At 41.0% G+C, this 12,790-nt stretch overlaps 1 protein-coding gene across 4 annotated transcripts in view; it reads right to left on the reverse strand.

Moving 5' to 3' along the window:
* MAP3K9 (mitogen-activated protein kinase kinase kinase 9) overlaps positions 1 to 12,790 on the reverse strand; it is a 59,459-nt gene that overhangs the window by 11,679 nt on the left and 34,990 nt on the right. For all 4 annotated transcript variants that reach the window (XR_009114549.1, XR_009114547.1, XR_009114548.1 and 1 more), the window contains exons 4-10: positions 12,452 to 12,600; positions 8,912 to 9,087; positions 6,623 to 6,863; positions 5,395 to 5,517; positions 4,494 to 4,647; positions 1,744 to 1,856; positions 268 to 1,083 (exon numbers count right to left, since the gene is read on the reverse strand). Coding sequence is in view for 1 of the 4 variants with exons in the window: in XM_058025574.1 (XP_057881557.1) it covers positions 268 to 1,083; positions 1,744 to 1,856; positions 4,494 to 4,647; positions 5,395 to 5,517; positions 6,623 to 6,863; positions 8,912 to 9,087; positions 12,452 to 12,600 (1,772 nt within the window). In the remaining 3 variants the exon portion in view is untranslated. The remainder of the gene's footprint in view (positions 1 to 267; positions 1,084 to 1,743; positions 1,857 to 4,493; positions 4,648 to 5,394; positions 5,518 to 6,622; positions 6,864 to 8,911; positions 9,088 to 12,451; positions 12,601 to 12,790) is intronic.

The raw sequence follows: 12,790 nt of genomic DNA on the forward strand, positions 1-12,790 counted from the left end.
AGTTTATTGTATATACAGTGGAAAAACATATTCAAAGCAGAAAGTCTTCATTCAGAATCTACAAACACTGTATCTTTAAGATTATGGCAATCTGAAGATGCTGGAACCAAAACCATCGCCGCATTATTCTGTTAGCTACTTGTGTAAAAACAGCCTGCACAAGCAATTCTTGTGGGCTGGTCATCTCAACAAATGCATAAGCAACAAGTAATTATACTGCTTCTGTCTTTACTCTGAAGAGGAAAAGAAAGATGGCTGAAAACCTACCTGCTCCCAGTGCTCCAGTTAAACAGCTACTGGAAGGGCATCCACTGGTTGGGCACCCATTGACAACCAGTCCACCCCCTTTGATGGCTCCATCAGAAGGTGTGCGCCTGTGTCCACTTTGCTGGGTGTGGGAAGAGAGCGTCACGTGTGTGGGAGTCAGAGACTGGTTGGGGTCTTGTTTGAACCTCTCGATCTGGACATTGACCAGTGGGTTTGTAATAGCTGGCAAGGGAGCCTTGACTGTCACTGGGCTGACAGGCATCTCATAAACCACAATCTCATCACTGTCTGAGCGCAGCAGGGAGCGGGTGGAGTTACATTCGGAAATGGAAGACAGGGAAAGAAGGGTGAGGGATGTGGATGGCTCGCCTAGCAACAACAGGGGATCATCCTTCCTGAAGATCTTCCGGGAAGGTGGACTCGTGCTCCTGCGTGGGCGTCCAGCTCGCTGAAAAATGCTGTCACGCTTCTTCTTCTCTTCCTTGGGCACCTCTGGCTCTTCCTCAATCAGCAGCTGGCACTTCCCTGCTTCTAACAGATCAAAACCCAGGCCTGCAGCAGCCAGCACTGCTCCACAGCCAAGCAATGCAACCTCACATCGCTTGTGGTGGGAGCCGCTACGTTTGAGGCTGTTGGTGGGTGTCAGCTGTGGGGTACTGGTAGCAGAGTTTACAGGGGTGGACTCCTCATTGGCATCACTAGAAGGTCCATCCCATTCTTCATTCTTCTGAAATGGGATGCAGAGGTATGACTGATTGTGCACAGGTGAAGGGTGCACTTTGCCCTCTCCATTAAAACATTCACTGTCCTCATCATCTGGGAAGCAAATGAAAATAGACTTTGTGTCAATGTAAAATTTTCACTGGCAAACTTCATTGTCTCATAAATATACTTCAAAATAAGATTCTCCTCAGAAGATGCAACTGCTCTCCTCACAAACATCATTTATCAACTCCCAAATACAGTCTATTGTTTCCAAAGAAGACAGGCTGAGAGAAGTAACTGGAAACACTATCAAAGTGAAAGAAATCAGTGAAGCATTCATCTACTTGGGATTAATTGCAGAACAGCATTTCAAAGGCAACCTATACCTCAGTAACTTCTAGAGTAAATTTATGTGTTTGTGAGTGAGAAGCAAAAGGTAGAAAAATTTTAAGGATTTCTCCTTGCAAGTGAAGGTGTAAGCATGCTGCACATGTAAACATCATTATTCAGAAAAGGAGCTGAGAGACAGCATGGAGCTAGAGGAGAATTAACAGAAGTCTGTTAGCTTGACAGAGGGAGAAGCACATGCAGTGAGGAGAAGAAGAAAATCCAGAAGGAGAAAGTGGATACTTGACAAAGAATAAAAGAAAAACAGATACCAAACAAAATTAAAACATTGCTGTAAGGTACTGTCTGAAGGTCAGGAAAGAGGTTCATTGAAATGTGAATGGAAGTGGGGATGAGAGTACCAAGTTCAGGGAATTTCTTTACCAATCTCTGCTAAGCTGGTGAATCCTGGAAAAGCAGGTGCAGTTCTCTGGATCTTCCCAAGATTTGGTGCACTGGATGACCACTGTTTGCATCCTTCCACCAGAGCTTTCAGACTGAAAACAGTAGAAGGATGTGAGAAAATGTACCATGCACAACTAGCTTCCATTCTTCCCTCCCCTTATATATTCTCTATTGATTTACTTAGGGTATGCTTGTATGCATCTCAACTATATAGATCTGAAGTCCTCCCACAGCAAGAAATTTTCTGACATCTTTAAAGCACTTGAAAAAGAAGAAAAAAAAAAAAAAAAGGTCTGTCCCTCATTTGTTACACTGTGCCAGAATGGTTAATGAGGATGGGCTTGCAATGCAGTTGAGGACTGCACAGGATACTTCTTAGTTTAGCTCTCCACTTCACTGCAGTTTTCCCAAGGTTCAGTATTTGGGTCGGCCCTGTTTAATATCTTTATCAATGATCTGGACGAGGGGATTGAGGGCACCACCAGTCAGTTTGCAGTGACACTGAGTTGGGTGGAAATGTTGATCTGCTGGAGGGCAGGAAGCTCTGCAGAGGGATCTGGACAGGCTGCATCGATGACAAATTGAGGCCCGCTGCATAAGGTACAATAAGTCTGTCACAACAACCCCACAAAATGCTACTAACCCCTGTCAGTGGGGATGAGTGGCTGGAAAGCTGCTTGGTGGAAAAGGATCTGGGGATGTTGGTCAACAGGCAGTTGAACATGAGCCAGCAGTGTGCCCAGGTAGCCAAGAAAGCCAAAGGCATCCTGGCAGGGAAGTGATTGTTCTCCTGTACTCAGTGCCAGCGAGGGCACACCTCGAATCCTGAGTTCAGTTCTGAGGCCATTGCTACAAGAAAAACACTGAGGAGCTGGAGCATGTTCAGAGAAGGGCAACAGAGCTGGGGAAGGGGAAGGTCACTCATATGAAGCACAACTGAGAGAGCTGGGGTTGTTTAACCTGCGGAAAAAGAAGCTGGGGGAGACCTTATCACTGTCTACAACTCCCTGAAAGGAGGGTCTCACCAGGTGGGAGTCAGCCTCCTCACCCAAGTAACAAGTCATGGGACAAGAGAAATGGCCTCAAGCTGCAACAGGAGAGGTTTAGATTAAGTATTAGGAGAAATTTCTTCACTAAAAGGGTGCCCAGACATTGGAATAGGCTGCCCAGGAAAGTGGTGGAATCACCATTCCTGGAAATGTTCAAAAGGTGTGTGGATGTGGCACTTGGGAAGATGGTTTACTGGTGAACAAAGTAGAGGCTAGGTTAATGGTTTGACTCAATTCTAAAGGTCTTTCTCAACCTTAAATATTCAATGAAGTTTTATTGCCTTACCCTGTGTAAAATAAGAATTTAAAAAATACTAAGAAATAGCAAGAACTATATTTTGAGTCACTAATATTTACTGCAACTCTGCTCCCTTTAAATTAAAGTCTGCAGCCTGGCATGATCTTAGCAAGGAGTGGTTCATTGTATGTTAGCCATACTGCCCTCTCAGCAAAACTCTCATGTTTCAGACACTCTGCAAAAAGCGATATCTGTATTGAGTCTCCCTAGAAGAGACTCTGAGTACCACAGAGCATCTCAGTTGTAGAGAGAACAGGACAGTTTTATGAGCAACCACAGTTTGCATGCAAGTCCATTCCAGATGTCTGTGCCCAAAACAATCAGTGCTTTAGACTGCACAGTAATGAACAGCAAATGGAAGAGGTCTATTCCCAGAATTCTAAGAACATGATTTGAAGGTAGAAGTGTTTTTTCCAGCTTCAGTGATCTCCCCCTCTTTTACATAATTAATGACTGTAAAGTGTGACATCTATTTTAATTCCTTAGAAAGCTATCCTATCCTTCATCTGTAGAACAGATGAAGCTTAGGCAGCAGTCAAAGAAGCTTCCTCCACACTGTCCTGCCATCATGTCTTGAGTATCTCAGAGAGAGAACATGTTTTAATAGATCCAGGTCTCCACAGGGCTACAATACTGATGCACTATGCAAACATCAATTTTTCAGGCATTTCATACCTGACCACACAATAGTAAAGATAAAGATTATAACCGTCTGTCTTATTTTCCCTGCTAAAAAACACGACAAGAGTCAAACCATCAATTTAGCAGGGGGAAAACACTCAAACATTATTAAAAATTACCAAGCATTCAAATCTTTTAGAAGGTCAAAATAGCCCTATGTTTAAAGCAGCGTTCCAGCAATGGTTAATTGGAGTCCTGGTATAAATAATTCACACACACACAAAGGAAAAAAAAAAAAAGCCACAGAACAATAACCTATAGAAACAGAGGTACAACCTGTATTTCTGCAAAAATCACTTTCAGGATTGATTCACTCAAAGTACATGTCTTTTTCAAAAGACTAAAAAGAAGATATTTGCTTGGCTTTACCAGATTCTTTATATATACTAGCATTTAAGACAAGTACAGAAAGCTGAGCCTTAAAAAACTGAGGAACTTCTACAGAGAGTTTTGCACAGCTAAGAAGTTTGACAGCTTACAAATACACCTAACAACGTAATACCAGACAGTGAAACATCAGTTCCTAGGCAAATGAACTGAATGCAATTTTGTAAGCTGCTCTGAATCTCCAACATGTCTAGCAGAGGAAAGAAGTTTGGAAGCAGAAAGGCGTTTGCAAATGGACAGACAAATATCTTGTGAGCCAGCTCACGACCACATTTAGAACCTAGAAATGAGCCTTCCTCCAGGCCCTCTCTTACCCCTCTTCTCCTGCACCTAGCTCCTTGTGACAAAGTGAGCTTGGTCCCCAAGTCCGTCCCTTTTTCTTCTGGCCTCTCTTCTCTTCTTCCTCTCCTTCCTCCTTTGGAAGGACTGAGCTTCGTCCCCATGTTTTACTGCTTTCAGCAGGTGTCACTTCACAAGTGGAAAGAACAGTGGAAAATGGGAAGGAAAAACAGATACACAAATTAAAATAATTGGTTCCATGGCAACATAAAGAATAAAACATAGACCAGAACAGGAATAGTAACAAAAGTTATTTTCCCATGATTCTGACCATTTCTCAATACAAATCTAACAACTAAATGCCAAATTAAGCATTCCCTAATCCTTTCAAGTGTAGGTAGCCTCTCCAGCTTTATTCCATCACCAGTTTCTCTTTAGAACCACCAGTTTGAAACCAAACACACAAGTGCTGTGATATCCAGTACAAACACTATACATTAGTTAACACGACTTACATAATTTTAGGACATGCATGTCTGCCTAATTCTGTGTTATGGGAACATTATTTGCATGAAAAGTGCCCTTGTTCTAATTTCCTTAAAACAGTAACTTAATACACTACAGCAATGTTTTACAGATCTACTCTACAAATTAGTATTTTTTAAAATTAACTTGTACACCTAAGGAATTTATTTTTTTATAGAAACAGCAGTATTTCACAAACTTGAGTAAGCATGGTTTTAGTTCCAAAGGTGGTGATACTCCCTCCATCACTAAGACACTCCATTTTTCTCTCCAAATGTATACATGCAAGGCACAAGGCAAACATTTTAGGTGCTTTCTTTAACAGTCCTGTCCTAGATATGGAATCTTGGCATCTTACCACGCTGACAGACTGCACATTTCCCAAATTCAATACTACATTGAGCTCCTTACACTGTATGGCCCTGAGTCTGGGAATAATGGTAGGACTTGCAGGAGGGCTGGAGCAGCTACTGATCAAGCTTTTCCTTTTGTCCATCGTTGGAGAGGCCTGCACAGTGAATTTATGCTGAAAATCTGTTTAGCAAAAAAAAAAAAAAAAAAAAAAAAAAAGGCAGAAAGACACAGTTAAAATTCTCTTTTTTTAATGTAAGAAAAAAAGAAATTTATGGTAAGTATCAAAGAGTGCAACTTATGGGATCTATGTAGAAAAGCTGTGTGTAAGGCTAATTGCTATTTCCCCATTGAACACAACAAAAATTTAGAACAAAGACGTGTACTCACAGCCCTGAAAATGTATCTTAGTGTATGTGTGAAACACATACACACACAGATGTTTTGTTTAGTATCATGCCAAATTATATCCCTGTATAAATCCTTGTACCTTACCTCTCAGTTTCTTAAGCACCACCAAAAATATGTGTTTGCAGACCTAAAGAAAGGCATAGGTAACAAATGCATTTTATCTTAATTTCTCTTCTAAACAGCCAGTGTCTTACAGAAAACAAAGAATATAGTGCAAGTCATCATCCCTGCTGTAACAATGAGCACTAGGTGATTTACAAACCCCACACTTTTGGTTTTCTGACAAATTTAAATCTCCATAAAGAATCTGCAGCAGAAAACCATCTTCACTCTTAAGAGTGACTTTGCCAACACCTTACTAATATTTAACGTTTCTTCCAGAAGTTGCTTCCATGTTAATAGGAGTTCACATATGAACTAGCAATCTAGGAGTTTAGTCTCATAGCTTTCAATATGTCAGTATTTTGGTAACTTTTAGATTCCCACACCAAAAAAATCCAGTAGATTATAGTTTCTCCTGCAGCATTATGTAAAATATTCCCCAAGCAAGAATGCCCATCATCTTCTACGTACATCCTTTAAAAAACTGATTCTTTTGAGTATTTACATGTTAAACTGCAACACCATTTTTACAATAAGCCATATACAGCCAACAGCTAACAAACATGCTACATTTCAAATTTACTTCTGGCCTTCATATCGGAACTTTGGGCAAAGCTAGCCACAAGAGCATTAAATTTAGTTTATTGATCCCAAAGAGCCATGCTTTTCCTGAAGTACATCAAATCCTTTCTAGTGCATAAGGGTCAGTAGTAAGGAACTATCAAACCTACAGGTTGCTCCCATTTCACCTGGCACAGCCTACCACATCACCAACCTGAAGGCAAGCTGATATGATTGCCATCCTTTAACTTGAGCCGACTCCTCTTGAATTTCCCCATGCGTTTCTTGACCCGAGGCTTCTCCTGACACAGCTGGTGGATGATGATGTTGAGCTCCCTTTCCAGGATGTCAATCTCACGTTCTGCCAGCTCCTGCTCCCGCCTTCGTAGCAGCTCCTCATGGTTCTTCTGTTCAACAGCAGCACGAGTCAGCTCTTCTTCCCACGTGCGCAGCTCCTGCAGGGAGATAAAGTACAAACAAAAGGCTACCTTGCCACCTGTGGCTTAAGACTGACATTACTGGTTCTGAAGGCACTGCTTCAGTGGCTTGCACCCACTGGTTAAAGGCTCAGCTGAGAGCCAAAAAAAAAAATCCTCAAGGACTTCAATGCTTGCAATTCAAGGCCCCTCATAACAAGTATTAAAATTCAGACATAACCACTTGTTCCAGTATTAAAATTCAGATATAACCACACCTGAAATCCTGTGTCAAATTCTAGGCTCTCGAGTACAAGACAGATATGGACATACTGGACAGAGTCCAGTGAAGGGCCATGAAGGTGGAGAGAGAGAGTACCTTAAGAGACTGGAGCACCTCTCCTATGAGAAAGGGCTGAGAGAGACGGGACTGTTCATCCTAGCCCAGACAAGGCTTGGGTGGGGTGAAGGGGTATCTTACCAGTGTATAAAAAAACCCAAGAGAAGGGTGAAAAAAAGATAAAGTCAGGCTCTCTTCACTGCCCACTGACAGAACAAGAGGCAACGGGCACACACTGAAACACAGGGGTCACTCTCTGAATACTTTTTTACTGCATTACTGAGCAGTAGCACAGGTTACCCAGAGAGGGTGTGGAGTCTCCCTCCTTGGGGATATTCAAAAGCCATCTCGCCACGGTCCTGGCAACGGCACATACGCCAAACCTTTCGATCTATCCCTTGCTGACAAAATGAATTAACTGAAACTGTCCTTGAAATCCCAAAATCCCACTGCGTTCCTCTCCTCCCACCACAAGGACAAAAGAACTCAGCACTTGGAATAATTCTCTCCAGATGGCCAATTCCAGTGCAGAAGGCAAAAACTGAAGAATTCAAGTTGAACATCAGATAGATAATCAGACAGATTTTAGTTTAGACGTTTTTAATAATGGCATTGTTACCTGGCTCATCAGCAGGGAGATTTCAATAAAATCATTTAATATAAAATGATTTTCCCATTGCTAAAGAAGAATACAGTACCCATCCTGAGGGCAGTGTAGTTAGTGCTGTTTAGCTGTTTGTCTATTGAAGTTTCTTGTTCTCAAAAACTGTTCCAACACAGATACGCCATGGTACAACAGTAACAAGGAAATGCCTATCAGCTAATTTATTCTTCCCAAAAGCTACTAAAATAGTGAATAGAAAGGTTTTAATTATTCTTGTAGAAGCTGACTTCTTTCCTCTGACCCAAAGTCTTCTTTTCCTTCTCTTTCTGCCTCCCAAACCCAACCTCTGAGCTCAAATCAAGACAGCTGCTTATTATGAGTTTACTTTCAGGCAAGAGACTGTCAACTTACAAATATATAATTATACTAGTGGTTTTGGTTCTGCTGCAGTTTTTCTTACCAACAACTAAAGACAGTCTCTGTAAGGACCTTAAATTAGATGCAGCAAGCTGTGCTTTCTGCAAGCATGCTTGAAGAAAACTTCAGTTTTTTCACATCTCCTCTTTGAGGCTGACAGTCACCATTCCTGTTATTCCTGCTGGCATTTTTGTTTCCTGCTATTTGCCCAGATGGACTTCAGTTATAGCAGTTACTGGACCCTTCCCCTGGTAGCACTCATGTTTATTAGTCCATGCATTTTGTTTATGCTCAAAACCTTGAAAACACAAACCCAGCAGAAACAAAGCTGCAATGTTAACTAGAGTATATATATGCTGAAACTACCCTCCTACATCTCCTGTTAATAGTTTTCAGTGGGTTTCTCAATTAGGATGCTAATAGGGAAACAGTTATCAAATGCAATAAACAATCAACTCATCACAGCAATTTGCACAGATTATGATGGAAGCTCACTACAATATTAGAAAGAGTAGCAGCTGAGGATGTGGATATTTATTTTTCTCATGATTCTACCCTTGTGTGCATCATAACCTGCCACTGATTCAGGGACTTAATGTATTAACTCCAGCAAAACACAGACAAAATTAGCTCTGGGATGCACGAAACAGTGATCCCCATTTGAACTATGAAATGGGGAAATTACAATCCAGAGAGCACAAGCAGGGAGCATTACTCTCTACTTACCTTTTCTTTGGCTCTAAGCTGATCAAACATCTCTTGGATCTCTTGTTTCCAGTCTTCCTGCAGGGAGTGGAAGGAATCTTTGGGCATTTCAAAAAAACCAGACTCTTCTATGGCAGTAAGATGGTCTAGGATAGTGGCAAAGGAAGGTCGTGAGTGTGGGTCAGGGTTCCAGCAATCTAGAACAGAATAAAGACAAACATCTTAAAGTATGGAGGTCTGAGAGGACAGGTAGCACTTTACTGATCCCCAGTGGCTAAGAGTGGCATACACACTACCTGTGTTACCCCAGCTTTCCCACTGCCCACTTGCACTGATTATTGACAAGTGTGGAATTCATGCTTTCATGCTTGTACAATATCCAACAACACTTAAAATCCTGAACTACCTAACTACCTAAGTCTCTAGGTTCCATTGCAATAATACGACAAGTAAAATACAAATTTAATAATTTTACAGAAGGGTAAACCTTAAAGCATTTTCTAAAATAACAAATAATTTCCTTTAATATTTTGCTTTATGATGCATATATGTGTTCACAGAGTAGAAATACTATGCAAGGATCTTGCAAATACTTCTTTTATAATAGCTACACTGCAGAGTTAACAGCCATGCTGCAGGAGGATATCCATCAGGGCTTTTCCTGATGCCAAAATCTAATACTGAGCTGAGTCATTATGAATCTTTTCTCAGAATGGAAAACCTCTCCTGCAAAGCAAACTGGGCATAACTTGTGTGAAAACAGGAGATTCAAGTAAATAGTGATATCAAATTGTGCATTTGGAGTTCTCCTACTTTTACAGGTCCTTTCTTATTAGTCGTTTTTCTTTTGCTTTTAGGAGAAACCACAGATGTAAACAAGTTTTTTTAATTTACAATCCAGTGCAATTATTCAGCCAATTACAGAGATCTAAAAACACAGAATGGAAGGTAGCCATCCCACCACATCAAGCAGCTCAATGAGCAACAGTATAAAAGGTAATGTTTTACAGTGATGGGAATTGAACACAGAAAAAGAAAATAGTATGAAGTAACCCCTAATCCATTACAAACAATCCCCCAAACCATTACATCAAAACATTTAACAACACTTTTGAATAGGAAATTTGCACTCATTCAGTCTTCTCTCTTCCTTCTCCCTCGTTTCAACTCCAGCAGAAAAAAAATCCCTTTCTTATTCTCATTCTATGTTGTCCTGTACCAGCACTTACACAGGTTCTTGTTCAACAGATGTCCTTATTCTCTTTAGTACTGCTAATTTTGCCTGCATGCAAAATTCCAGAACAACCAAACACAAAAACTCACATTCACATACATGTATTTGTAAGGAATATAGCTTTTCTGCATGAATGGAAGTAACTAACACATGGGTCTCTCTGATCATACAGCATTGCTCCACATGGTCACTGGACTTAAGCTTTAGTGCAAGACATGAGTTTTAAAAATGTTCTAAAAGTTTTCTAGACCTTGAAATCAGAAAAAAGGGAACACTGCTAAAAATATTAGGTGATGTCCTAAAAGAAGTTCATTCATCAGTTTTGTGGATTGAAGTACATCAAGGGGCAGCTGTAATTAAAAATAAAAATCACTTCACAAAACCTGTGCAACAGCCAAGGTTTGGTTCTGCAGTTCTTCCCTTTGATTTTAGCCTTACTGAGATTTTGCATTTGGGTGTTCTATTTTCAAAACTGTGAGTATCAACAGGTTCCATGCTGGAACACATTTGTATTTACGGCTTTTAATTTGCTTCTTCTATCAAAATAGAGAACTGAGGATGTAAAGAGTGCTCAGATGATCCCCTGCTGCTGGCCAATTAGCAGCAATGGGTGTTACAGCAGGACTGTCAGTGCCATAATCCCTGTCTCTTTACCTCAGGTTTTAAGCATGGCAAAGCAAACATGACCCAAAGTAAAACAAAATGCTACAGCCAGCTAAATGCATCAATGAGTGAACAGGATAACCAGCAGGTGGCCTGTGGCTTTTATTTTCCCTGCCCTAGATCAGCCACTATTTGCACTAATGAGGAGAGTTGTAACATATAACTTTTCTGTGAAGAGCCAAAGTTCAGCTTTGTTGTCTCAGTGCAGACCACCATGGCAGTAATTCAAAAGTGAAAGCAGCATTAGAGGAAGAAGAGCTCACCCGAGATGGGAAACAGCCGATTTGAAACACAGCTTTGGTGAAGGGGCAGAAAGTGATTGGGTTCTTTTGTTCTCGCCTTCACCCTGCACACCGAGAAGCCAAGTGCTCCAAAGCCACGTGGGTGCTCCCCTGGGCTGCTGGGTTCAGGCACTGGCCAAATGCCTCTACCTAACTTTCCCAACAGAGGGCATGATTTTTAAATCCTCACTTATAGTTAAAAAATTCAGGAAAGCGTGTCAAACTAAACTAGGTGGCAAAACACTGAGCTGGTAGTTTCACCAACTCTTTCAGACACAGTTTCTCACTTTACACTACCTTCAAGCTATTCTACCTGTAACTCTATTGTTTACTGTCCAGTAGGATATTTCTGTTTTAGCAGAACATACATGAAATTTTTCACTTTAAATTAAATTAACTGTAGCCTGTAACCTAAAGAAAACACCAGAAAAATGCAAAAGTATTCCAAAAGCAGAAAAAAAATCCATCAGAAATATTTTCTTCAAGATTCATATTCCTTTCCTGAGGCTAGAAGCACCACCAGAGGCCACAGAGTAAGTTCTATGTTGAGACTCATTCTTTGCTCACCAAGACTATAAACCAAGTTTGACTTCTCTTTATCTCTGTTTTCCATTCTGCCAGATAGGTATAAAAATGTTTATTACATATAAACACTTACAAATCTTTGGGAATAGGGGCACTGACAAAAAAACTGAAGGTAAGGAAGAGAGAGAGGGCAAGAGAGAGGGAGGGAGGAACAACTGAAGCTCAGGAAGCATGAAAGCAGTTTCAATGGCCAGCAGACCAGGTCACATAAATACACCCAAAAATTACCTCACACAACCCTTTTTAATAACCACAGCAGCTCTGATGACTAACTCCTGTATTTCTTTCACCTCTCTGTAGCCCACCTTGGGCATGAACTACCTTCACAGACAAAGCAGAAAATCACATCATTCTGACTGAAAATATGGGTTGTTTTGGAATGTTAAAGCCACATTTAAAACCTCTCCCTGAAATGTCACTAGGATAAAGTTTCATTTCAAATCAATCTGATACTATTAGCAAGATGCTTGAGCTATGAATTTTAAAACAAATTAGACTTCACACAAGATCTAATTATGTGAAGTTTTGGTGTTGGTGAGTCCTCACTACTAGAAAACAAGTTAAGAGAGAACAGCAATAGCCCCCCTTTTCCTATAAAGCCAGTTGATAAAAAATCTTTCATTATTCTGGTAGTAGACTGACTGTCAGAGTACACTTACAGCCAGGCCTGGCTCCCACAATAACCTGCACCACTGGATAAAGCCACTGGAAAAATCTGTGCTCTTAGGTAACACCAAGAGGCCACGCTCAACAGCACTCCAAAAACAGCACAAACCACACACAGCACAGCTGGCTTACCTTCCATGAGTTTGGCAAAAGGCTCAGGACACGTGGAAGGGATTGGAAGGGCAAGCTTATTCATAGCAACACCATATGCTACTGCCAGACCATCAATTCCTCGGAATGGTACTTCTCCTGTCAGCAGCTCCCAAAGCAGCACACCATAACTATTGGGAAGGAAACAAAAGAGAGAATAGGTGTTTGACTTGAACACAGCCTTTGTTAAGCAACAAGGTACCTGAACCTGGGAGTTTAGTATACTGAAGAAATTGCAGTTTGCAGGACAAGCTTATCATGAATGCCAAGCTGGTGATCTGCCCTATTCTACCTGCTTTTTTGAGTAGTTCTGAAATAAGA

The sequence above is a fragment of the Melospiza georgiana genome, chromosome 6, assembly GCF_028018845.1.
Source record: "Melospiza georgiana isolate bMelGeo1 chromosome 6, bMelGeo1.pri, whole genome shotgun sequence".
NCBI classification, from domain to species: Eukaryota; Metazoa; Chordata; class Aves; order Passeriformes; family Passerellidae; genus Melospiza; species Melospiza georgiana.